Consider the following 26,423-nt stretch of genomic DNA (forward strand, 5'->3'; position numbering starts at 1 on the left):
CTGATTGTATATCAATACAAGATACTGAAACTAGAATATTGGCTGTTTATGTAGGCATATGAATTGCTTCATTATTTTTATCAATAATTTCCTTTTTGGGGAGGTTAATTGGGTCAAGTAACATGCTAAGCTCTCAAAACCAAGATCTCAATTGTCAAGTATGGATAAAGATTAGGAAAAATAACCCAAAAATCCCTTTAATTTGTGGAAATTCCAAGACTACCCCTCTATTTTTAAAATTTTAAAAAATACCCCCATATTTTGTCATTTATTCCCAAATGCCCCTCAAATTTTCCATAAAATACAAAATACCCCTGGTTGTGATAGTAAATTTTTAAAAAGATAAAACAAATTGTTAACTTTTATAATAAGACTGATTGTATATCAATATCAATACAAGGTACAGAAACTAGAATATGAGCTATTTATGTAGGCTTTGGATATGAATTGCTTCATGATTTTTATCAATAATTTCCTTTTTTGGGAGGTGCTTTGTATCAAATATCATGCTAGGCTATCAAAAAAACAATCTCAATTGTCAAGAAAGGATAAAGATTTGGAAATTCCCAAGATACATCTCAGATTTAAAGAAAATTCAAATCACCATCCCTATTTTGTCATTAATTCCCAAAATTCCTTTCTAATATTCCAAACATACAAAAAAACACCTCAGATTAAAAAAATATCAAATCACCATCCATAGTTTGTCAATAATTCCCACAATTCCTTTCTAATATTCCTAACATACAAAAATACCCCTGATTGTTGAGTAAATTTCTTTAAAAAATAACAAAGATAAAAGGGCATTTTATTGAGAAGTTGAACTACAAATAACTCTAGTGTTTTTAGCAGAATTTTAGGATATGGCCAAATCACAAAGTATATTTTGCATAAAAAAAATATTTGGTTCGACAAGCAGGAGTTTTAGTTATATTTAGGGCTCCGCATAAATGCCTATTGGAGGGGGGACACCTTGAGCAAAAAGGGGGGTCGCCCAAAGCAGGCAAGGGGTATGCTTGGGGGTATACACCTCTCACACACTCATTTTTTTGAAGCATTCTCACTTGGTGAAAGTAGATGAACTCCATCTCCTTCTCCAAACCAACCTTGTGCACGTGAGAAACAAGTTCTTGCCGCAATGTGCAACAACATATTAACCAAGGAAGCTTTTTACCCCGTCCATTGTATATATGCCCATCATTTTAGGGCTAACTTATCTTTCCATTGTGCACTAAGCATTACACTCTTTGTTGTGTGCCTTCAACTTCTTCATCTTCTCCAAGCTGTGTTTGTTTTCCTATAACCCTATTTCCAATAATTGGTATGAAAGCAGGTTGCATCCTCCTCATCATAGTCGCCAGCATTGCTATCACATGCCTGCTCACTTTCTCCAATTTGGGTGAGCTTTGATGAGAGTCAACAAGTCGACAAATAATTTGGGCTAGCTTGTAGAGCTTGATCTGCTCAAAATTTTGATTCGGGCTCATTTCGGCCTACATTTCCACTACAGACAGAATTGTGTACGTAATTTTATACTTTTGTGCAAATTTTTTGTAAGTGCAATTTTTTGTAGAAGAAGTCCCTTACAGTTTTCTTTGGGTTGTGCTATAAAGTTTGTGTTGGAAGTTCATTTTTCCTCTTTCTGGGCAATTTTCACATCAAGTGTAGTCGCTCACCATGGCTAACAACAACACAATTTTTTTCAAGATGTTTCCTATTGAGGATAAATTGGATGGGGATAATTACCCAATGTGGGCTTACATGATACAACATGTCCTTGTGTCAAAGGGCATTTGGAATGTTGTGCATGGCACTGATGGACATCCATCTTTTGTGGATATACCCTATGTTGAGGACTTTGCAGGTTTTGGTGGTAGGATTGTTGCTACTAGAGTTGTTTTGCCTACAGCTGAGTAGTCTAGTTGGGATCTTAGAGATACACAAGCTCATACATTGATTGCATTATTTGGGAAGCGCACTTTTACTCCTCACATTTTTTAAGATAAATAAGTAAAATAGGCTTGAGATATTATGGCTGGTCTTTATGCAAGTGGCAATGAGGCTAAAATTGCATTGTTGCATAAAAAGATGGAGTCAAAGATTATGCATGAGAAAGATGACATGGACACTTTCCTTGTTGGTATCAAGGATATTAATGAGCAACTCATTTCTACAGGCGAAGTCATTGCTAGCAGCTCACTTGTACAGATTGTTCTTGATGCCATGCAAGATTCTTACCAAACTTTTGCTAGTACTTGGAGACTTATGACCTAAGGAAATCCTAATGTGGTCAAGTTTGATGCACTATGCACATTACTATTGCAAGAGTCACTTTTAGGGCTAAGTAGTATGCAGTTGAACAGGCTTTTCTTGTTGCTCAAAGAAAAGGTGGTAACAGCACTGTAGCCACTTCTCGTGGTTCTTCAACGCTAGTGAAAAATCACATGTTTATAATGCTTCTATTGGCAGCACCTCGTTTGGGAATTCTGATGACAAGGGCAAAAAGAAGATGAAAGGAGATTGTGATGCTGATGTAGATGTAGAGTGGGAATTTAATGCAGAGTGCACTTATGATCCTTTTGTCCATGATGCATATATGTCAGCTGCTACAGATTCACATGTGTGGTACAGAGTGGTGCTACAAAGCACATCACTCCATATCATGACTTGTTTACCTATCTCGAGTCTATCTCTCATGTCACTTGTGCCAACAATGCCTCTTATCCGATCAAGGGAGTTGAAAAGATCGTGCTAACTGCTACAAATGATAGTTCTTTTACACTTGTTAATGCGTTTTATGTACTTGGGATAAACAAGAACCTTTTCTCTGTATCTACACTTGCTGGTACACTCCATCCTTAGGCAATTACCCAAGGTTGGATGATAAGGCTGTTAAGTGAATTTTTGTTGGTTATAGTACTGAAATCAAAGGTTACTAGTTATACCATCCGCAAACAAAATGCATCTTGGTTTCACGAGATGTTGTGTTTGTGAAAATTTTGTTTAACTTGTGTTATCATGTACCAAAAACAATAATCTAAGCTCAAAGGACATGTATGCCACTTTGTTCCCTCTTTTTAATGGTGGGAACTTGAATGTAAATTCAAATGAGGTAAATGTACAACATATGTCAGCATATTACTGATACAGATGTACATCATGTACCTAATGTGGAAAAGGTTGAGAATGAGTAGGCTAGAGGTATGCCAAAATGGTTGGTGCATACTTAACATGACATTAAATTGAATGCACCTATGTCTAGTTGTACTTGTTCAGGTTCTCGTCATGCATCTTATGCATCAGATTGTTATGCTTTGGTTGTTTCTAGTTTGTGTGATGAGAAGGAACCTCTTTCTTTTGATGAAGCATAGAATTCAAAAAATTGGATGGCTGCCATGCAATCAAAATATGATGCACTTGTAAAAAATGACACATGGACTTTATGTGATTTCCTCCATGTGAAAATGCCAGTGGTACAAAGTGGATTTATAACTTGAAATGTAAGCCGGATGGTGAGATTGATCGCTACAAGGCTCGACTTGTTGCAAAAGGTTATGCACAACAAAAAGGCATAGATTATGAAGAGACTTTTTCTCCCTCTTGTCGTATGACTACTGTTCATTTTCTATGTGCGGCGGTAGCTCATTTTGGATGGGATGTGCATCAATCAGACATTGTTATTGATTTCTTGAATGATGATATATTTGAAGAAGTTTATGTAACGTAGCCATGCGGTTTTATCAAGAGAGGACAAGAAGATAAAGTGTGCAAATGTAAGAAAGCTTTGTATGGTTTGAAGCAGTCTCCTCGTGCTTGGTATGAGAAAGCTAACACTCATTTGGTGAAACGAGGATTTTGTAATAGTCCAAGGAAAAGAACTTTGTATGTAAAGCGTGAAGGTGAAGTATTTCTCATCATCGTTCTATATGTAGATGATTTGCCGATTACTGGTCCGAATGAGACATACAAATGTTGAATTCAAAGTTGATTTGAATACTACTTTCAAGATGAAAGACTTGGGATTGTTGCATCATTACTTGGGTGCACAGTTTAAGCAATGTGATGGGGGTATTGCCTTGTGTCAAACAAGCCACATAGAGACATTACTATTCAGTTTCGAGTCTTATAAGTTAGCAAATTCATGCATAGCCTAGGGTTTGAGCATTGGCAAGCTGTTAAGGAGATCTTTTGCTACTTGAGTGACACTTTACATCTTGGGTTATTTTATCCCAAGGGGGGATCATTGTCGCCAGATTTACATGCTTTTTCAGACTCAAATTGGGCTAGTTATTATGACACATGAGTGTCCACAAGTGGTTTTTATTTCATGCTTGGCAGTTCACGCATATCATGGTTGAGCAAGAAGCAACCTACTATGACCACTTCCACTTGTGAAGTTGAGTACAGAATAGTCTTAACAGTTACGATTGAGTGTGTATGGCTTAGACACTTTATGGTTGATTTGGGTGTTGGACAGGACACTGCCAACATCATCTACACTGATAGTCTGAGCGCATTGGCAAATGCGAGGAACCCAATTTTTCATGCTCGCACAAAGCACATTGAGGTGCATTATCACTATGTCAAAGAGATACTCTCTAAAGGAGAGATCAGCTTGGCTTATGTGCCGACACAAGACAACCTTGCATATATTTTAACAAAGGCATTGCCTCGTTTACTCTCCTTTGTGGATTGATCATGTCCTCAGTGCATGGCACTTCCCTATACACTATGTGCCAGCTCTCGTTCAACGCATCACTTCTAGGGGGATTTGTTACCATGTATGAGGTAGTGATGTGAGTTAACACACTTAGACCATCGGGGAATTTTTTCCCTCACTAAGAGGTTTTTTTCCCCGTGCATTGTATACACTCCCATCATTCTAGGGCTAACTTATCTTTCCATTGTGCACTAAGTGATACACTCTCTGTTGTGTACCTTGAGCTTCTTCATCTTCTCCAAGTTATGTTTGTTTCCCTGCAACCCTATTTCCAACATAGGATTTATGGCTTTGTATAAATGGAGCCCATAATGCTACTCTGGCATATGGCCAACCATTGATTGAATAGGGATTGGAACGGAACGAGCTTTTGGAGTGAAATTTATTTTTCTTTCTGCTTCAGTTTCATATTTAGCAAAAAAATCCACTCCGATAGCTTTTGAAGTGAGCTTTTAAAACGAGTTTCTTTTTGCATTCTCCCCTCTCTCTCTCTCTCTCTCTCTCTCTCTCTCTCACACACACACACACACACACACACACAAAATGGTGTCTCCCTTCCTCTCCCTTTCTCACACTCTCATAGCAAGTGAGCGCCTAGCATCCACTTGGAGAGAGAGAGAGAGAGAGAGAGAGAGAGAGAGAAAGAGAATGGCAGAGAAAGAAAAAAAATCTCGCTCCGGAGGCTTACTCTAAAAGCTCTTTGAGCAATTTTTTGGTAAATATGACACTTGAAAAAAAGAGAAAAAAAGCTCGTTCCAAACGCCTACTCTGATTAAATGGTCAAAGAATAATAAGTTTTGTGGCATTTCTGCATAAATGTGATGCTATTTCAAGTTGGGTCTAAAAAAAAATTCAAGAGGTTTCTTTAAAATATTTCAAGTTAGGTCCTTAAAATATTTCAAGTTGGGTTTTTGAAGTCTTTCAAGGTTTAAAGTGCAAACACATTTTTGTAGCTAGCACATGTGTCTTTGCTATGTGCAGATGGAGGACGTACCTCAAAATGATGACATACCTCAGCATGATGACATACGACAACATGATCAGAATGTGCCTCAAGGTTCCTATCTGAACCATGAACTAGCACAACAAATCTACAAAGAGGAGGAGATTCAAGATGCCATAGGCAATCTAAGAGCATCGGCAAGGTCCCAAGAGGAGGTCTTAGACCACGATGGAGAGCTATTGAGCTACAAGCATTGCAAAGAGTTGTGCCCATACCATTTTGTGTGACTTTTTAAGGCCAACCGGCAACGCAAGGAGGCCTCCTCCTTTGAAGATATCCGACTTGTAGCACACGATTCTGGTGAAGCATATGCACGTTAGATTCTTATAGGTATACAAGCAAACCCCAAACTACGACGAGATAGCCAGCTACTTTGTGAAACAATGCTATTGTTATTTTGTATTGATGTACAAAGTAAATTGGAATGATTCTCCTAGCATAGGAGGGGTGGGTAAGGAATGACAAGCAGAACGAGTTCATGTTCGACAAGCAAATTGAGGAGAGCCTCTACGCAAAAAGGATTACCTATCTCCATGTGAAGATGGTAATCCTTGAGCAACTAGCAACATCTGGTCAACTAAGGAGAGATTGTTGCAGGGCGCTAAAAGCTAAGAATGCTGGATTGAAGCACAAATTAGCGCCAAATTTGGTCCCTTGGAGGAAGGGGATACATTAGAATCATGTCCAAGCGGCTCCATTAGCACATATGATTTTTACATATCAAATATCTTGAGACATTACACCCAAGACCTAAATTAAGTATTTTTTGTGTAAAAGCATCTTTTCGTAAAAGCCTTTTTTGTACGATTCCTCTCTTTGTAACAACCAAATCAATGAAATATGTATGACTACAACTGTGTGTGTGTGTGTGTGTGTGTGTGAGAGAGAGAGAGAGAGAGAGGTGTTTTTGACACCAAAATAAATACATAATTGAAGGTATGGCTCTACAGTCATTATAAGAATGGAGTGCGTCTTTGAACAAAAGGTCCCCTCTCATTATGTAACTTTGCCACACCATAATACCATTGTACAGCACCTCCTGGATCATGCCAGCAGCACTCCTATTCACACCATCTGCTACTCATCCTTCACTTGCAACTCAATACTACATATAAACACCAATGGCTGCACCAAGGAAAGTGATGAGCTACTCGATCCTAGGAAAGAACTTATCTGCTGCCCATGCTTGAGTAGCACTCCTTGCGAAATAGCAGCTCTCAATATCGACTGCAACAAAGAAAAGTGCGAAAAGAGCTTCCAAAAATGGCATCACTGACAAGAGATCGTGCGGTCATACTTCCAAAACGAAAGGACGTTTCAACCAGGGTTGCATTATGGGGCATGTATACCAAAAGCCCACTTTGAGATGCATGTCTTCAAAGCTGCCCCTGAAGTAGGGGCCACTGAGAAGCCTATTAGAAGCACAAGTGCGTAAGAGAGTTGGGGGCTGAGAGTGTGTGTTTATGTGTGGTGGTGGTGTGGTGGTTCCGTTCCCTTTCTTCTCAACTTGCATCGACTCAAATCAACATGTAAACCAGTATTTGCAGAATGCAGAAACCGACCTCCATGGCGTCGCAGATAACAGTGGTAACAAAAATAAGAAGAAAATCACAAAAGGCAGAAACCCACTAGCTGCAGAGAGCGGACACAAACTTCGGTGTGTGTTCCAGCAAGAAATAAAAGAAAACATAGATGCCTGCAAGAGTTGTTGTTAGCAGGACGGTATTGAGGCAGCTATCAACGACCCAAGGGGGCAGGCCCCATCATTAACAATCCTAGCAACATGCCACCCTGAACCTGTGAGCTAAGTGAGTACTATGTCTAGTGCAACAGATGTGCTTCATGCATGCCCTAGCAACTATCGCATAGCCTGCATAAACAACTCGTTAAAACCTCCTTAATCCACACTGGTAGCTGCAGAATGCACATGTTGGCCACATCACATGCCAACAGCCTCATAGAAAGCTTTGATTAGAAAATAAGCAGTAATTGTCAAGTACTACCCAACTAGTAGCAGGATACATCTGCAGACCTTGACATGTGCTGTGGCGAAAGATTGAAGGAAAGTCATGGACACATGCATGGGTTATTGATGGTAACATGTAACTAAGGCAGCCAACAACAACCCATGGGACAGGCCCCAGTATTTACTGCTTGCACCACAGCTACACTCCTGCCTGAACCTGTGAGCTAAGTGAACCTTGTGTGTATAGCAACAAGTGTCCGTTGTGGCTCTAGCAGGCCAAAAAAAAGAAAACATTTGACATCTCAGACATATGACATAACCTGTAAAACTTAGTCAAGACCTCCTTAATACACACGAGCGGAAGCTGAAGAACGCAGCTGTCGACCTTGACAGCCTTGCAGAGCACACATTCTCACTTCAGCTAGTGCTGTGGCAAGAACATAAGGAAATCATGGATGCCCTCGAGTTGTTAACGGCAGCATGTAACTGAGGCAGCCAACAGCAACCCATGGGGACTGTCCGCAGATTTTGCTGCTCGCAGCATAGCAACATACTGCTCCGACAAGCATTATGTTTCATGCAATGGACGTCCTGCCTACTTGCCCTGGCACGCCAAAGGAAAACATGCATCTCCTTATCATAGTGCTAACTTGCAAGCTGGAATAGTGCAGGATGCTGCAGGTATGGTAACAAATTTTGGCAGCTGCATGCCTTATAAATCATCATTGACATTGAATCAAATATTGAGCTTCTACATCAAAGTAATATGAGTCTGCAAAAAGGTAATTTCACAAGATTGCAAGTTTTAGTTGCTGATCTAAAAGACTTTGCACTCATAGACCTTCATCGGTGGCCTTGATTGTTCAGCCTACCAGGAGATCAGAAGCACGTGCGCTCGGTCCTCAGCTAAACTCTGTCAAAACTTTCAACAAGGCACAAAATCTTGGTGGACCCTACCGCCCCCTGGCCCAATAGTCATTAACCTGACCTGCGGCCAAACGACAGCAAGGCCTCTAAACAAGGCAAAAAGAAAAAGATGTGATACATTTGTACAAGCTGATCAACAATGTAAATGGCCAGGACTCAAAGAATTAAATATTGAAACGCAACAGTTGTCAGATAGTATATGAACTGAGAAAAATGATCCTAGAAAAACTGCCATACAATGTGGTCATCCTGTTGCATGGCACATATGGCACACATTTACCAGATACCAGTGTGATTAGAACGAACTAACAATATCCCTCTTTTGGCCACTCTGTGCAGCTGAAACGATCAGATCATGATGAGGAGGGTTTTGCATATCCAAAGACCTCACAAAACTTCTCCACAACCAGCAGGCCAGAATCAATGGACTCTAATGGGTCCTTGCGCAACCGGTGTCTGAGAGAATTGGGAATAACTGTGTACACATCCTCTGCTGTGACTTCCTCTCTACCACGGAGAGCTGCTAGTGCTTTTGCAGCTCGGTTTGAAACGATGTCGCCTCTAAGCCCATCAACATTCAAATCTGAACATACTTGAGAGACTTTCACACGAATTTCATGTGAAATTTTAACCTGGGGAAGCAGCGTACGTGCTAGAGAAATCTGATTCTGAAGCTTTTCCTGCTCCTCCTTATATGATTCACGAAAGGTTTTTGGATCCTGGTCAAACCTGGCTCTCTCCTCAACTATTTTCACCCTCAGTTCAGCATCTCTGACAGTACCCACCTGCGCATGCATACCAAACCGATCTAGTAGCTGAGGCCTCAGCTCCCCTTCCTCAGGATTACCTGAACCTATCAAGATAAAACGAGCTGGATGGGAAATAGAAATACCCTCCCTTTCGACAGTATTCCAGCCAGATGCTGCGGAATCCAAAAGCACATCCACAAGGTGATCGTCAAGCAAATTCACCTCATCAACATACAAGATACCACGATTTGCCTTTGCAAGGAGACCAGGCTCAAATGCTTTGACACCCTCTGTGAGAGCCTTCTCTATATCAATGGTTCCACAAACCCTGTCCTCGGTGGCCCCCAAGGGGAGATCAACCATAGTGATCTTTGCTGTGCTTACAGGTAGCTCCATTTCTTGTTGCACTTTCAAGCGAACCTCTTCACTCATGAGTTCGGGATCATCGGGGTCTGAGTTAAAGGCATCCCCAGTAACTACTCTAATCTCTGGAAGTAAATCGATCAGAGACCTAACAGTTGTTGATTTTCCCGTGCCTCTGTCACCCATGATCATGACCCCACCTATCTTAGGATCAATCACATTCAACAGTAAGCATAGCTTCATCTCCTCTTGTCCCACTATAGCAGTGAATGGATACACAGGTCTTTGACTCTCCTTAGATATGACTTTGGAAGGGGCCTGCAATACACAGATGTGAACATAGGACAAAAAAACAGACTCTAGCAGCAATACAGCGCTGTAAAAAGAACCATGGTGGCCTCATGGAGTACCACCTCCATAACAGGCATACCTGTAAACCTTGTGGAAGGCTAGCAAGACCTTGAAATCTAAGAAAAGATACGTAAACGTACCTGCTCTGGAGAAAGGACCGTACTTGCTGCATTTCTCACCACAGTAGAGCCACGCACACTTTGTCTTGCAGTAGGAAATCTTCTCTCAATTCTCAAATTTGAGCCTTGAAGAAATGTAGAGCAGGCAACCAGCTCTGCTGAAGGTAAACAGAAATACTCAGAGTGCGCCACAGATGATAACTCACTCTCTCTCTCTCTCTCTCTCTCTCTCTCTCTCTCTCTCACACACACACACACACACACACACACACGGAGGGACCAGTAGATACTAACCAGATCGACAAGACGACGATGGAAGACGGGCTACAATACCAGCTGAGGAAGAAGGGAAGACAGCGGCGGACGCAGCTTCCATGGCTGCAGTCTAGCGGCTCTGCAGAAGATGCCACTATTGCCTCAGCAGCAGCGTGAAAAGGATGAACACTGGTGAGATGTCAAAAGGATAACGTCCTGCAAACTTCGATGTTAAAATTCATTAGTCTTGACTCTTTAAAGTCTAGCCATAGACGGACGAAAATACACAAATTTATCAGTAATTTAGGCAAAAAAATCTGGGTTTCAAAATTAGGATTGAGGATTGTGACCCTTTGAAGTGAATATACGAGGCCACTACTCACTCCCACTTCCGAAGTGACTATATGAGGCCACTACTCACTCCCACTTTCGATGCGTGAAACGGTTAAATCACCTCTTCACTAATAAGAAAGATAGATTAGGGTGTAACGAAATTAGGACAATGAATTCCAAATGGCGATGGTAGTGTTTCTGCAAGAGAGCATCTGCTTCATCCCACCAAGGAGGGCAAGGAGGAAGCTATAATCTAGATGAGATGGCACAGTGAACTAGGTAAAATGCAATTTTGTAAAAATAGCATTGGGAGGAGCACACAACCATGAATAAACATGCTAAAGGGGTGCACTTCTAACTCAATTTTTGATGATTTTGTCGCTTCTTTTCAAGTTCATAGAGTCTCTGTAGCCAATTGTAAAGTTGTATTTTATAAGGACCCACAATGATGTCTCTATGTGACACCTCTAGACTTGACTAAAGATGATTGATATACCTCACGTTTAGTTTAATAAGAGTTATGCATGTCTACTTCATATACCTTAGTGAATGGGGTATCAAGTCACATGACTTGAGAAACCATTGTTCAATCTAATGACCTAAGGCATGAAAACATGCAAAGGGGACTAGAAAATGGGCTAAATACGCAAGGGATTTCCTCCATATACAATGAAAACAAACACCCTGAAGACAAAGCCTCTCATTTGGATGTTATAAGAGCCATCAAACTAAGCGGGCCAAAAGGAAATACAAACACTTTGATAGTTTAAAGAACATATGCATACTCACAAAAGATCTAAAAGATGGGCATCACATGGAAAAAACTTCCTCTCCAATCCCTACCGACCCATATCCTAGAAGGAACAATGGTCATTTAGCCAATCAAGGGCCTCCATAACCATACTTAGACAAGCTTATGCACATGAGTGTTGGAAGAACACACAATAGGAATGTCCATGTGGGATAGTATTGCACGATTGAAGTAGTACATAGATAGATGTCCAGTCAATGAAATTCGAACCTGAAAGATTAGTGTCTAGCCTGTCGGAGAAGCTTGATAAACCAAGATCTTTATGTTCATTTACTTGACAAAAGTATGGAATTTTTTATGAATGTTGTCAAGAAGTGGACAAGACGCCATCCTTCTTGATGAAAATTAGCCAAAGTATACTGGCTGGTTGGACCATCTAGGGCTGCCACTGAGCCTAAAATGACATTGCAAAACTGGCAATAAAAAGTAGGAACTTTACCCACCATGTCCAAGAGCCCTATAAATGCTAAAGATCTTGTTACACACTTCTCAAAGCCTAAGCCAACCCTCAGAGATGACACAAATTTTCCATTCAAAGGCCGAACATATAGCCATGCGTAAATTTTTGCATGGTTTATGAAGGTTATGATCATCCCACGGAATCATGCAAGGCAAGGCTATATTGAGAGAGCAAGCTCAAAGGCAGACTTTTTGAAGTAGTACATAGATAAATGTCTAGTAAATGAAATGCTAAACTAATAGATATTAGTGTCTAGATTCCTAGAGGGGCTCGATAAACCAAGATATTTATGTTCATTTACTGGATAGAAGTATGGACCTTTGTATGCCCATTGTCAAGAAGTGGACAAGATGACAATCGACCAAAGGATATAGCCACCCCTCTACCTAGACCATCTAGGTTTTCCACTAAGTCTAAAATGACATTGATGCTGAAAAAATCCAAGGCTAGGACTTACAATAGAAACTTGTCCCCACCATGTCCAAGAGCCCAACAAGTGCTAGTGTACTTCTCAAAGCCTAAGCCAACCCCTCAGAGATGACATAACCTTTCCACCTGAAGGCCGAATGTGTAGCCATGAGGATATTTTTGCAAAGTTTATGAAGGCTACAATCATCCCATAAAATCATGTGAGGAAAGTCTATATCAAGAGAGCAAGCTCAAATGCGAACTTTTTGGTGTGATTTTTGTTTGTTGTGGAGAAGGAAAAAGCTCTCCCATTTTCACCATAGGTTGCACTATATGCAAGTTCTTGGCTGCTTAATAAGTTAGATGCCAATGTCATGCCTTAGAGTGTGTCTCCTACCATTGTACAACACTCTGCAACCTAATGAAATTTCAATTTGGGCAAGTACATGCAATGACTTGGTGCTAGTGCACACCCAACTGGTGATGTAACTAGAGAACTAACAAGAGACCCGCAAGCTATGATTGTCATGTGCCCAAAATTCCCTGAAAGATAGCCCCATGGACATTTGGTCTATCCAATTTGAGTCCTCTCACATGCTAGGATCATTTACCTAGCATCCATGTTTGGTGCCAACTTGTACAAGATACCTAGAAAGGACACAATGCACTAGGCCACTTTGCTAGCCAACGAGTAGTAGAATACACAAAGGCCATATCCCGAAGGCCACCCATCCTAATAGTGTTGACACACATGCACACTTAACTTAGAGATTTCCCAAACTCATCTAGCCATCTAGACCCCAAAACCTTAAGGTGATGAGGACCACGGCTCTATCCAGTTTGGGTCCTCTTACATGTTGCGACATTTACCCAATACTAACTACTCAATACAACAACTTGCTAGATCGTGCCATTCGTCACCATGATACAATAATTTCACATCTCAATTGTGTATGTGTCTTCCTCAATTCTCATAACTTTGGTTTGTATATCCACAATGAAACCATGAGTGTGTTGGGCATCCTTAAGAAGCTTACACAGTTGTGTACAAATTTGGGTTTATCTATGCTTCTTGTAACAAGGGGCGAAATCTCATCTTATTTCTCCATAGATGCATCATCATATTGAAATTATTTTCTTTCCACCCGTTATCTTTTTTCCTTGATCACCAAATTTAGAGTTAAGAGAAAGGAACACAATGCACGTTTCGGAATTGAAAACGGATTATGCAATCGTTAGTTGCGATGATTACAAGGTGGAGCAGCTTCGTAGCTTGAGAGTACGTACATCAGAGCTCTTTTCTTCTCTCAAGATAAGCCTCCTTTTCACATTAAAGTTATTAACCTCTATACCTAGGGCTTTCTAAATGGCCAGTGGCCAGTTCACATGGACTTTTACAATTGTCATGACAGCATTACAACTCAGGGAATTGACCTGCTACTCTGGAATAAGGATTTACACAGAGTATCACTACACTAGCTCGAATAACTAATAGAGTACAAATGTGGTGTCCGGCTAGGTGGGTGCTCAGTCGGTTTGTCTCATAACATGCTAAGACCTCCCCCTGACATAGTGGTAATGCGCCTCAATGTGCTTTGTGCGTGAATGGCAGTGTCTTGTCCAACACCCAAATCAACCATAAGGTGTCTAAGCCATACAACACTCGACCGTAGCTGTGAAGACTACCTTGTACTGAGCCTCACAACTAGAAGTGTCCACAGTAGGTTGCTTCTTGCTCAACCATGAGATACATGAATTGTTGAGCATGAAATAAAAACTACTTGTGGATACTTGTGTGTCAAAACAACCAGCCAAATCTGAGTTCGAAAAAGCATGTAAATATGGCGGCAATGATCTCCCCTTGGGATAAAACAAGCCAAGATGTAAAGTGCCACTCAAGTAGCAAAAAATCCTCTTGACAGCCTGCCAATGCTTAGACCCTGGGCTATGCATAAATTTGTTGACCTGTGAGACCGCAAACTGAATATCTGGCCTCGTGTTGCATACATAAATGAGGCATGGTAAAGAGTGACATCGGCAAAATCACCAGCATCATGAAGACACAATTTAAACCTGTTTCCATGGGATTGGCAATCGGTTTACAATCCTCAAATCCAAATTTACATAGCAATGTCTCTATGTAACTTGTCTAACACAAGGCAGTACCACCATGACACTGTTTAAACTGTATGTCCAAGTAATGATGCAATAGCCCCAAATCTTCATCTTGAAATTCAAATCAGCCTTGAATTCAGCAATATGTCTTCATTTGGTCCGATGATTAGCAAATCATCCACATAGAGAACGACAATGAGAAGTACATCACTCTCACGCTTTACATACAATGTGCTTTCTGTTGGACTGTTATGAAAGCCTCATTTGATCTAATGAGTATCAGCTTTCTCATACCAAGCACTTGCTTCAACCCATACAAATATTTCTTACATTTGCACACTTTAACCTCTTGTCCTTTCTTGACAAAACAGTGAGGCTGCGTTACTTCCTCAAATATGTCACCATTCAAGAAAGCAGTAACAATGTCTAATTGTTGTACATCTCAATGTCTGACTGATGTACATCCCAACCAAAATGAGTTGTCAATGCAAAGTAATCATACAATAAGTGGGAGCAAAAGTCTCTTCATAATCTATGCCTTTTTGTTGTGTATAACCTTTTGCAACAAGTCGAGCCTTATCGCGATCAATCTCACCATTGTCTATCATATCATTGGTAATGATAGCCCAAGACTGGTCTTGCTTTGCAATTGAGACCACAAACTTGGCACACATGGCCTCAACATGAACATCAGGGTTGAGAATTCCCAGGCCACCTTGGACCAATGGTTGAGTGATACCTTCCCACTTTGCCCATTACCACGACGATGAGGCTTTAGTGTTGTTCCTCCACAAGAATCTTTTAATAGGTTTCAAAAACTTCTTGCAGTTACATTTGGCTATTTTGAGGAGCGCGCTAATGAAGGCAATATAGGGAAGCATAGATGAGTCGATCACTTTGACCCGACTCTGGAAGGGCAGCAACACATACTCCCACCTTCTCATTTTTCTCCTGATCTTCTCTAGGACTCACTGCCATAACCTTTGCTTGTGTGTAACGTCCACTCCCACGGGGACGCCCAGATGTTGAAAAATCCTTTCTTTATACATAGTCTCCCCTGACCAGACTGAAGGGTCAAATGAGTCGTTTTCTGTCAGGGAGATCAGTTGAGACTTTTCAATACTACACTTCGACCCCGAAGCCACAACAAATGTTTATACAATCTCAAGGGCCTTCCTGAGCACCTGAGGGCAACCTTTCAAAAAGAGGAGGGAGTTGTTTGCAAACATCTTGGTCAAAAGCTGGTTGTTACCGAGTAAAGTTAAACCTTGAAATTCCCCCCTGCGTAGCCTCAACACTAAAGGGCACGGGGCCTTTAATGAAGACCGAGTGGTGGGATCAATGAAGGAGATGCGAAGATGAAGGCTCGCGCAGCTGTTGATCTTCAGGACAAAATATAGTAAACTTGGACATGCGAGAAGCCTGTCCAAGTTTATTTTTCATTTTATGGTTTGCCCGTATGTCAACGTCGCGGATGTAGCGGTTAGTGCATTGGGCTCCCCCGATGGTGACGAGGGTTCGAGTCTCGGTGCCTGCGAGCACCTTCCATTGGTCTCGAGATTCGCGCATTTCTCTCCAGCCCGTTGATAGTGTTGAGGCACGCGGAGCAGCGTCTTCGAGCAAATGTGTAGACACCTAAACTTTAAAGCCTGTCACCCGTGACCCACCCTAGGATTGAAAATTGTGTACTTTGATAATGCTCATACGCGCGCAGATCGTGAGAGCCGTCACACAGTTCGGTGTAATGCGAGCACTCTCGAGGTGCGGGCTGACGGTCCTGCGAGCAGTCGGACAGGGTCACAACATTCGTCTGCTTCATTCTCAAATTCCTGCTTTCGCCGTCACAATTCCCTCGTTGGTGTCATTCTCTCCGCAGTCTCGCTTGTGCAGCAGAAGATGGGCTCCAAGCTATTTCCGGCGGCAAGTGAGAAAACCCCTGTCCCAAAAATCTCAGGTGCAGGATCTCGACAACGAGTACCAAAACTATGGCGACCCCTCTTTCTGGGACAGAACTTACGCTAAGGGTTCAGACCCTTTGGAGTGGTACCAGAGCTACTCCGACATCGGCCTGCTGCTCAAAAGATACATACCCACTTCCTCTTGTGTGCTGATGGTGGGTTGTGGTAATTCGGGTATGACATTCCATACATTGTGTGATCACTAGATAATTCGGATTGATTGCACATTGACAACCTGAATCAAACATTAGTTTGCTCTTGCAAAATACAAATTTTTGCAAGATGTTTTCTATTGCTCTGCCACTCTGCCGCTCGGTATATGCACACTTTTATGTTGATAGTAATGATTTTCATGTATTGCCTGCACATTAGGGTTGCTAGTCTTCAGGTAGTTCAAATGGAGGCCAGGCACCATTTGTTACACGCTAACAGAAAAGGCCATGTGGTTTGTTGAGGGCACAGGGAATGTTGATCTACTTCAAGGAGTGACATTACTAGCTCCTGCAGAAAAACAGTGAGAGCTGAAGTGACTTGACGAATCTGTGCAGGGATCCCTAAGAGCGTTGAGCAATGACCACCACTTACAATATATAAAGCATGCTTTATAGCCGTGTAAACATGAGATGGGGCCAAAAGAAGCTGCTGACGAGGCCAGCGGGAGCGCAAGCACTTTAATAGTACGAAGCTAAGAGAACGGGCTGTTCTTATCTGGGTTGCATCACGATATCTTATTACTATGGCATGTTTAAGGAGATGAGAGAGGAGCACATAGTTATGGCAAAGAACACAAGGGAGAAGAGCTAATCACTTTAGAGCTATAATTAAAGATAGCCAAATTTATGTCAGCCTTATTTCATGTGACAAAGTGATGTGAGACAATTTGATAGGCCAGGTCACCCATATATGACCTGGCCAGGAGCACATAGTTATGGCAAAGAACACAAGGGAGAAGAGCTAATCACTTTAGAGCTATAATTAAAGAGAGCCAAATTTATGTCAGCCTTATTTCATGTGACAAAGTGATGTGAGACAATTTGATAGGCCAGGTCACCCATATATGACTCTAGGACCAAAACTCATGGCCAGATCTTAAACTAGGTAACAAGGAGAAAAGATGGACAGTCTAAACACCATAACAGGGCACACAGTAACATCAGACAGAGGGGATCGCCCTTAGGAACTCGGTGGTGGCATCCTCGAATGGGGGCCAGAAGGGATGGCAGGGAGTGGTAGGTTTGATTGTGTCAGCAGAGCCAGGTCGTGTAGCAACATCCAGAGATGGCATGCTGGTACAGACAGCCCAACACTCCTTTGTAAAAATAAAAGCCAGATGGTCTATTGACTGTTTATGATCATTTTGTGATTGTTTTGGGGGCACCAGTTGTAAGGGTTTGAGCCACTTTGTGGCCAAAAAAGGGGCCAGAACTCCAATGGCGTCAAGCATATAGTCTGAAGAGAGTTGAATTTTAGGCTGCCATCCCATTATCGATTGGCTCAATAGCCAAGCTCAAAGTGAAGAGTGCTCTATGAATGTTGCAAATAATTTAAAAAAACAGGTCACTCTAGTGTCCAATTACAGAACTAGTGTTAATTAAAGCTGTTTAATCCTGATACGTTAATCCAATCTAGTTTATACAGTCACAAACGTTTTTCTCTCCCTCATTATGAAGAAAAGCCACAAATAATTTAAAAACATATTCCAAATGAAGAAGCAGGAAAATCTTCCTTCAACTTCACGTCCACAGTAATTGTCTTTCCCGTCTGAGTGAAAGTAATGACTTTCTTCTGAGAATCCAAGACACCAGGATTCTTGTAAAACAGTGGCATGCCAAAAAGAATGTTTGAGTGAGGTAACTTTGCTATATAGAAGTCAACACAACCCAAATAGCCTTGAACTTTGTCTGGAAAAGAACCGTCTGAAGGTGGAACTGGAGACATAGGCCTGTAAATGTTGTTTGGCTTACTTCTTTATCAAAATTGTTTTCTGAGATCTTTTATATAGACGCTTTTTAACTGTACCTTTTGTAAACAAGTATTCTGGGCGTTGTGCAGAGATTTCTGAAGACATGGTGAAGGATGGATATAAAGACATCACTAACATTGATAATTCAGCAGTTGTGATTGATGCAATGCAGAAAAAGTGTCAGAATGTCTCTCAGCTGAAATGTATCCTTTTCCTGACATGAAGGTACCAACCACTCTAATATTCATGGTATCAATTCAGGCTTTCTCAAACAAACTCAATCAGATATGCCCTTGATCTTTCAAAGATGAAACTATGGATGTTCTTGATATGTCCCCTCTTGATGACGACTCTTTCGACTCTGTCATTGACAAAGGTGAGTCCATGTCCGCCATCAACGACTCAATTATAAATAAATTCAAGGGGAAGAAAGAGAGAGCAGATTGTGCCAGGCTGCTAGCAAAATAATAAGCTTATCCAACTCATACTTTTTCCCAGGTACACTTGACGCAATAATGGTATGAGCTTGGTCTCCCTGGTCTGCGGTACAATTTTGTTTCTTTCCTCCAGTCATTTCTGTACGTCACAGGTGCACTGTGGTGAGGAGGGAGTTAAAACTGTTTGTTTTGCAGTGTGTAGTTGGTGGTCCGTATAATGTTGGGTTGATGATGGCAGAAGTATTCAGGTACACGACTTTACAGTTTCAAGTACGCAAAAATGTCCTATGCATCGTAAAGTTTTCTCTCAGCAGACCTCTAGTAGACCTATGTTGTGTTTTGTGATTGATTGTACCTATTTGTTATGTGCTCCAGGGTGTTGAAGCCTGGTGGTGTTTACATGTTGGTATGAACTTCTATTTGACTAGTCCTCTTTCAGGATGCAAATGCCATATATGCCAATAACTCTGCACTTGAGGGTCCTGGGTATTCAGCCGATCATTTGGGCACAGTGTAGCTGCATACAAGCTTAAGTGACAAATTTTAAGTTTTATAGCTCTGTGACGATCTTCCATGGTGTATTACGTGCAGATCACAACTGGAAATCCTGAATCTAGATTTCCACTCCTTAACACAAAAGCTTTTGGTTGGCATGTGACTTTGTTCATCATACGTAAGTCGAAAGCTTGTCTGGTTTCTACTTTTTCGTTCTGCCATGTCGCAACATGATTCCTAACCAGCTGCCTTGCATGGAAGCAGCACAACCTGATGCAGACATGGATCCAGACGACCGATTAAGAACTTATAGAGAGCCTGTACAGCTTAATGCAGATGGTACTTATGCCAACAATTTTGTTTTGGAGAATCCAGATTCACTCTTTGTATTTGTATGCAGGAAGGTTAGCAATATAACTTTGCTTGTGCTCGTCAGTCATTTTCGAGTGTGAAGTTCATTTCTGTAGAAGCTTCACATTCTTGTGGTTATTTGCAACAGCCTTCGTCTTGAGTCCCTCTGGAGTTTGGCCATGCTCCTTATGGGAAGAGAAAGTCTCAAAGGAAAGTTTTCAGGAATCCTCCTGTTGGTAATGATGCAATGAATGTTTGCAATGGCAGTCATGTGTTTCTAAAAGAATCGAATATTGTGCCAAGCTGGCTGGTTTAGCTATGAAGCTGCTGCAGAGAGGTTCTCATGCTTGAAAAATGTAGCTATTTTCCTGGCAATAGGTAGCTTGTTGTCTCCATATTCCTTCAAGGGTTTGCAAGTGGGTGCTTGTAAATGGTTACATGTGTTGGTGTTATGGTTTCTTTCTGCGCTGAAGTGGTGTTGGCTGCTTGAGTCATATGCTGCAACTGTGGTTGAGTGTGGTACTCAGATTCTTGTGTTTGCTGTCGGTTAAGTGCTGCATTGTGTCAGATGAAGCAAAATAACCTGTGGACCTTGAGACTGAGTAGATTTAAGACTTCTTTAGAGCTATCGGAACAAATGTTGTTTGATGCATGCATTGGTGCCAGCATGTGCGTGCACAGATTCTGGCAGTGAATGTGCCTGAAATGACCTTGTGGGAAGAAGGAAAATGGCACCCAATGAGCGTAGCTCAGTTGGTTGAGCCTGAATGATGTAACCCCCAGGTAGAGGGTTTGAGGCTCACGGCCAGCATCGGTGGGGGATACCCAATTCCCCATTGGGAGGGCTGTTACCACGGTGTGCCCCCTTGTGGGTGTGAGAATACACAAGAAAAAAAAGACAATGTACAACTGCAAGTACATGGATATGTATAGAGTTGTTCTCATTTCCTCCCATGGATGGCAAAAAAAACGAAGGAAAATGCCCTGTACAAAGGCGAAATTATCTGTAGATGTGACGAGAAATTTTGTGTGAAATGTCTATTATATCTGAAAAGCTGCAAATTTGACTATAGTCGGTTCCTTACTGTCCATGCCCAAGTAGTCCTTGGGTCAATGAGAGTTGGATAAATTTAGGGTATATGTTTTTCAAAACCTTGAAATTCGAGTATTATGTGGTTAGGATTAGATTTAATTGCAACAAGGGACTCGAAGTGCAAAATGTTTTGCAAATGGAATTGCAGTTTTCCATCATTTGTTCAGCTTTCTTTGTATCTCCATGGACGAGGAATGAAACTGTAGTAATGGGGCTGTTTTTTAAAAACCTGAGGTCATAAACATGTAAGCAGTCCTTACATGTCCTTATGCAAAACCCTTGAAGTAGGGTAGCAATTTTTGCATTTTAAGCACTGTTGCCTTACAACTTTTGCAGCAATTTTATGTTTCATTCCAGATAGGTAATTATGTCAAAGAGCAAGGTTGATCGAAGCCTTTTTCTTTTTCGGGAAGGGCATTTTAACGTGGTTTTAGGGTGAGGTGTCCCCTCGAAACATCATGGACTGAATCAAGATCTACTTCGACAAATCCCAGCATCCCCATGCTTCTTTTAGTCACACTAGAGCTTTATAAGTAGATGAGGTGGAATACCTTTTTTAGAGTGTGTAGGCTAGCAAATCTAAGTAAGAGATACATTGTGGGAGTAGCCTTTTTCACCTTTGAGACTACTAAATGAGTTAAAAAGTCCTCTCCACAACCACCATAAAAGTAGGGTATTGACAAACTTAAGGCAGTGCTACCTTGATTGCTCCATCTGTAGGATTTCTTTCAACACAGGTTCAGGATTTAGTATGTGCACCGCGTTTCTAGTTACAGAGCCAAGCGATTTTGATGGCCTTGCTTGGCCTGCTTTGGTTGCCATCCCCCACTCCAGACATAGAAAAATCATTGTAACACATTAGCAACAAAGCAATTATCTGGTTGTAAAGCTTAAGGGCAAGGCTATCCGAGTGTATCAGCTCAAGGTTGCATGATTGTTTGTAAGCTTATCGTGCGTGTGTGTGTGTGTGTGTGTGTGTGTGTGTGTGTGTCTTTGTAACATTAATGTGTTTTCGGTTTTTGAGATTACGAGGGGCGATTATTATTATTTTGATTACTTTTTCTCTACCCCTTAAATTTTGGCATGGTCACTTTTGCACCAAATTGTGCATGAGTAGACGTTTTAATGCCAACATGACATTTGTGTTGTTGGAGTTGAGCCTAGCTTTATTCCTAAAGCATGGAGACTTCGTCTAGTTCATATTGTATGCTCCGTCATCCTTAAGCATCTTTCTATTTACACCCAAGCAGGAAGCTAATGTGCAGCCAAGTAATACCTTCCACAAAAGTCCATACTTATAGGGTTTTTTGGCTATGCAGACCATGATGTTAAAGCCTCTTGTGTTAGATATGATGTATCAAAGACACACACACACACACACACACACGTGAGCTTTGTTGTACACACATTTCTCTAATGCAAATATAGTAATTTTCACTAATATGGTTGCAAACCTTGGAGGCTTGATATTTTGTGAGTATCTGCCCCTCTTGGCTGTTAATATCCAATAATCAAAATTGATGGTGCCCTTTTATCATCAAATGTAAGTTGAAAGGCGTCAAAAGGTAATGATCTTAATTGGGCAATTATTTTGGAATTTGATTGCCATCCAAGGGGTGGTTTGCATCATCTTGCATTGGTTGTGTAAGCTTGCACATTACAACCTCTTGTGTCACGCATGATGTACTTAAAAGCTTATCGTATTATGCTTACAAAATGGGTTCCATTGTGCACATTTCTCTATGATACAGAGGTATCTTTTTCATTTCCATGTATTTATTGTGTATATTCACTCGTGTTTAGCTCAAAGGACAACTCAAGGTTGAGTTGACTTTCAGCTTGCTCATGCTTTTGGGTTCTATATAAGCATACCATGTGCTTGCTTTATGGAACACAGAGTATACCATGTAAGTTGTAACAATATGAGAATGAGAATGAGAGAGAGAGAGAGAGAGAGAGAGAGAGCTACGACTCAAAAGCTACACTCAAAAAAGGCGCACACACTTTCTAATTGAAAGTAGCCTTTATGAGATTTATGAGGCTTGAGTTTTTTTGTTAATTCCTAGGAGACCTTTTCCAACCTTCCATCTTGTAAGCATAACCCTTCATATCCTTTGTGATAGCTTAATATACCATATAATACCACCTTATATCCAAGTTATTATTATGGGAGGAAGTTTTCTATAAGGGAGGCTTAATGCCCCAATAACCATCCTTTTAACTCAAAGCTTATGCTACTCAAGAGAATCTTGTTAGTTTGCTTGTGTAAGGGGTCTCATGGACATTATGTAGATTATGACAGAAGATTAGGCATTGTGGATATAAAGACTTGTTGTGCCTGATGGTGTAGATTCTAGCAGTTTTGCTGCTAGAATTATTTTGCTTACTGTTGAACTGGAATGTTGGGATGCTAGGGATGCACAAGGTCATGCATTGATGTACTTTCTATTTAGCATTCCATTACTCCACACATTTTCTTAGCACGAACAACAAGAGGCATGGGATAGGCTAGTTCTTTGTAAAAGTTGCTTAGTTGGGATGCTAGGGATGCACAAGGTCATGCATTGATGTACTTTCTATTTAGCATTCCATTACTCCACACATTTTCTTAGCACGAACAACAAAATAGGCATGGGATAGGCTAGTTCTTTGTAAAAAGTTGCTTACCTATGTAAGGAGCTAGAGTCCAAGGTTATGCACGAGGAGAATGATATTGTTGTATTTCTTACAGGTATTGAAGAATATATTTCAGGCTTTAGGTCTATGTGGTTCTCCAACTCTCATTATTTTCTAGATTTTTGTATCGGTTAGAGATGTTAAGAGCCATAAATTTATGACCGAAAAAGCGATGATAATTGGACAATTGTCATTATCTTGTTAGTATTATTAAGTTTTAGTTGGCCATCAAAATCTTACAAATCAAGATTTGGAGTTGATTTGCACTCCCGATGTATTACGATGGAAGAAGGATTGTTAATAAGGCTCTTGGCTTGGGCAAAGGCTGATGTGTGCATTCCTTAAAGTACTCTGGTGCAAATAGTTCTTGATGCGTTGCTAGATTCTTATCAGACTTTTGTCTCCACCTTAAGGCTTGTGATAGAGAATAAACTTGATGATGTAAAGTTTGGTGTTCTTGTCTCTGTATTGTTCCAATGATTTTGTAGGTAGAAGGTGTTATTGCTTCTTCAAATAGCAATAGGTTTGAGAATTCTGTTGATAAAGGCAAGAAAATATCGTAGGGCAAATGAGGATCTCATCAAGTAATACCCCAAGCTTAAGGCTCAAGAGGCTCGGAAGAAAGGGGCAAATGCAACCATTACAAATTCTTCTACCTATCCAGATTTAGCAAACGTTGTGCAAGATGCGGAATGAGATTTGCACATTATGACTCATCGTGATGTGTTCACTTATGTTGAGTATCTCTATAACTAGAATACTATTACGAGTGCCAACAATGCCTCTTATACGATGTATGGAATTAGGAAGAATGTGCTTACTATTTACACTTGCAAAACTTGGTCTTTTACTTCAAGTTTGCGGATGACGAATGAACCACGGATAATCTTAGTTTGGGTGATATTATTGTGGCATCTAGTACTTTGTTTTGTGGGTTGTATAAGCTCAATGTATACAAGAATTGTGTGGAAGATTTAGCATGTGAAGCTTCCGATTTCAAGGCTATTTCAGATACGAAATCATGGTCATTTTGGTCGTTTGAGTTTCTCCAATATGTAGAGTATAGAATTATGATATGGTTGCTTTGCTGCACCCTCCTTAACACCATTGAAACATGTCTATAAATGTGGTGTTTTGAAAAAAATGTAGCATTCTAAGTTTCCTAAGGATGGTTCTATGCAAGCTACTCATAGATATTGCATCTTGTACACATTGATGTTTGTGGTTCAATGCACACCCCCTTATTTTGGGAATCATTTGTACTATGTGACTTTTATTGATGATTACTCTAGGTATGCATGGTGTATTCGCTTAAGACAATGTCCAAAGTATTTATGTGGTGCAAGCAATTTTTACTTATGGCTAAAAATGTATCTATTTGTAGTGTGGGCACCCTCGGTTCTACTCGAGGGGGGGAGTATATGTTTAAAGAGTTCATTGCATTTCTGTTATATAGTCATGGACAAAGCATTGATGTACAATGCCATACACCACTCACTAAAGAAGAGAGGAAAAAGAGATCACTTATGGAGATAACATGATGTATGGTTAAAAGACAAGCTTTGCCACATGTGTTTTGACTTAAGGTTGTCATGTGTCTACATAGTACATATGAACTAAATATGTGTCCCAAAAATGCATTGCAATCTATCACTCCTTTTATGAGTCTTAGCATGGCAAGAAGCCACCCATTGGTCATTGTGTGTATTTGGTTGCTTGGCTTATGCTTTAGTTGCTAGCACCGACATACAAAATTGGATGATAAAATTGTGAAATGTATTTTTGTTAGATTATACCAAGAAGACAAATACGAGCTGACAAAATGTATATAATACGTTTTTGTCTCTATTTAGTGGTGGGAGTAAGAATGTAAGTCCTATTGAGGCACACGTGCAGCCTATGGAGGTTTCAAATGATGTTACAAATCAACATTTTTTTAATAAAGATTTACAAGACGCGATTGATGAGGATGGGCTGAAAATGAGTAGGTTGTAGGCATGCCAACATGGCTGATAACCTTGCGTGACAGTAAATTGGGTACACCTTTGTCTAGTTGTACTTGTTCAAGTTTTCAGGATGCCTCTTATGGATCAAATTGTTATTTTTTGGGTTTTTCCAATATGTATGATGAGGAATAGCCTCTGTCATTTGATGAAGCACAAAATTCAAAATTTTGACTGGCTGCAATGCAATTGGAATATGATGCTATTGTGAAGAATGGTACATAGTCTTTCTATGACTTGCCTCTTGGCAAAAAGACCGTTGGTAGTAAAAGGGTTTTCAAGTTGAAATTAAGCCCAACGACAATCTTAATCGCTATGAAGCTAGACTTGTGGCAAAATGGTATGCTCAAGAGAAGAGTATTGAATTTGATGAGACTTTTGCTCCCACTTGTCATATGACTACCATTGAAAGAATTTGTGCATTGGCCACTCAAATGGTTGAAGTGTACATCGGTTGGATATAAAGGCTGCATTTTTGAATGGTGATTTACATGAAGAAGTGACGTATGACAGGTCGTGGTTTTCAAAATATTTCATTTGAGAGCACTTTATATGTTAAGCGGGTGGATAATGTATGTCTGATAATTGTGCTCCATGCTAATGACATGAATCTCACTTGACCAAATGAGGGGCATATTGTTGATTTTAAGGTTGATTTGAATGCCTTGTTTGAGATGCCCAAGCTGGGGCTTTTGCATCATATTTGGGCATATAGTTTAATTAGGTTGATGGAGGGATTCCTTTGTGCCAGACAAAGAATATTGGGACACTATTGTGTAGATTCAACCTTGGGAATTGCAAGCCTAATGGTACTGCTATGGGGATAGGTTTGAAGCTTAGAGATTTCTTTGATGTCACACTCTATTA

General features: G+C 40.7%; 2 protein-coding genes and 1 long non-coding RNA gene across 4 annotated transcripts; 2 read left to right on the forward strand and 1 right to left on the reverse strand.

Moving 5' to 3' along the window:
* Window positions 1-6,536: 6,536 nt before the first annotated feature.
* On the forward strand, window positions 6,537-8,972 carry LOC147422011 (uncharacterized). The gene is made up of 2 exons (XR_015186740.1): window positions 6,537-8,471; window positions 8,557-8,972. It is a non-coding gene; the product is annotated as an uncharacterized LOC147422011 (long non-coding RNA).
* Window positions 8,752-10,672, reverse strand: LOC147422012 (magnesium-chelatase subunit ChlI-like). Of its 2 annotated transcripts, none has more exons than XM_086502596.1 (3): window positions 10,493-10,672; window positions 10,220-10,356; window positions 8,752-10,046 (listed from the first exon to the last, which is right to left on the reverse strand). In XM_086502596.1, the coding sequence occupies exons 1-3, from the start codon at window positions 10,572-10,574 to the stop codon at window positions 8,970-8,972; spliced, it is 1,296 nt and encodes a 431-aa protein (XP_086358722.1). In that variant the 5' UTR covers window positions 10,575-10,672; the 3' UTR covers window positions 8,752-8,969. The 2 variants fall into 2 exon arrangements, with proteins under 2 accessions (XP_086358722.1, XP_086358723.1); XM_086502597.1 differs by having other exon boundaries at window positions 10,220-10,353; window positions 10,493-10,671.
* A 5,526-nt stretch (window positions 10,673-16,198) lies between these two features.
* On the forward strand, window positions 16,199-20,854 carry LOC147422013 (uncharacterized). The gene is made up of 9 exons (XM_086503268.1): window positions 16,199-16,712; window positions 18,591-18,704; window positions 18,809-18,877; window positions 19,000-19,019; window positions 19,134-19,186; window positions 19,314-19,344; window positions 19,530-19,611; window positions 19,698-19,837; window positions 19,933-20,854. Exons 1-9 carry the CDS (start codon window positions 16,277-16,279, stop codon window positions 19,942-19,944), a joined length of 957 nt encoding a protein of 318 aa, XP_086359394.1. The 5' UTR covers window positions 16,199-16,276; the 3' UTR covers window positions 19,945-20,854.
* The last annotated feature ends 5,569 nt before the right edge of the window (window positions 20,855-26,423 follow it).

This window comes from Adiantum capillus-veneris, chromosome 27 (genome assembly GCF_014529385.1).
Source record: "Adiantum capillus-veneris isolate H3 chromosome 27, ASM1452938v2, whole genome shotgun sequence".
Taxonomy (NCBI): domain Eukaryota; kingdom Viridiplantae; phylum Streptophyta; class Polypodiopsida; order Polypodiales; family Pteridaceae; genus Adiantum; species Adiantum capillus-veneris.

What these genes read in the sequence shown, in the direction of transcription:
- LOC147422012 (XM_086502596.1), bottom strand. Translation starts at nt 10,574, where the DNA reads ATGGAAGCTGCGTCCGCCGCTGTCTTCCCTTCTTCCTCAGCTGGTATT. An exon ending in ATCGTCGTCTTGTCGATCTG is followed by an intron (nt 10,357 to 10,492) that starts GTTAGTATCTAC and finishes GTTTACCTTCAG; the next exon opens with CAGAGCTGGTTGCCTGCTCT. An exon ending in CGGTCCTTTCTCCAGAGCAG is followed by an intron (nt 10,047 to 10,219) that starts GTACGTTTACGT and finishes TGTGTATTGCAG; the next exon opens with GCCCCTTCCAAAGTCATATC.
- LOC147422013 (XM_086503268.1), top strand. Translation starts at nt 16,277, where the DNA reads ATGCTCATACGCGCGCAGATCGTGAGAGCCGTCACACAGTTCGGTGTA. An exon ending in ATGATGGCAGAAGTATTCAG is followed by an intron (nt 19,187 to 19,313) that starts GTACACGACTTT and finishes TATGTGCTCCAG; the next exon opens with GGTGTTGAAGCCTGGTGGTG. An exon ending in CTGGTGGTGTTTACATGTTG is followed by an intron (nt 19,345 to 19,529) that starts GTATGAACTTCT and finishes TATTACGTGCAG; the next exon opens with ATCACAACTGGAAATCCTGA.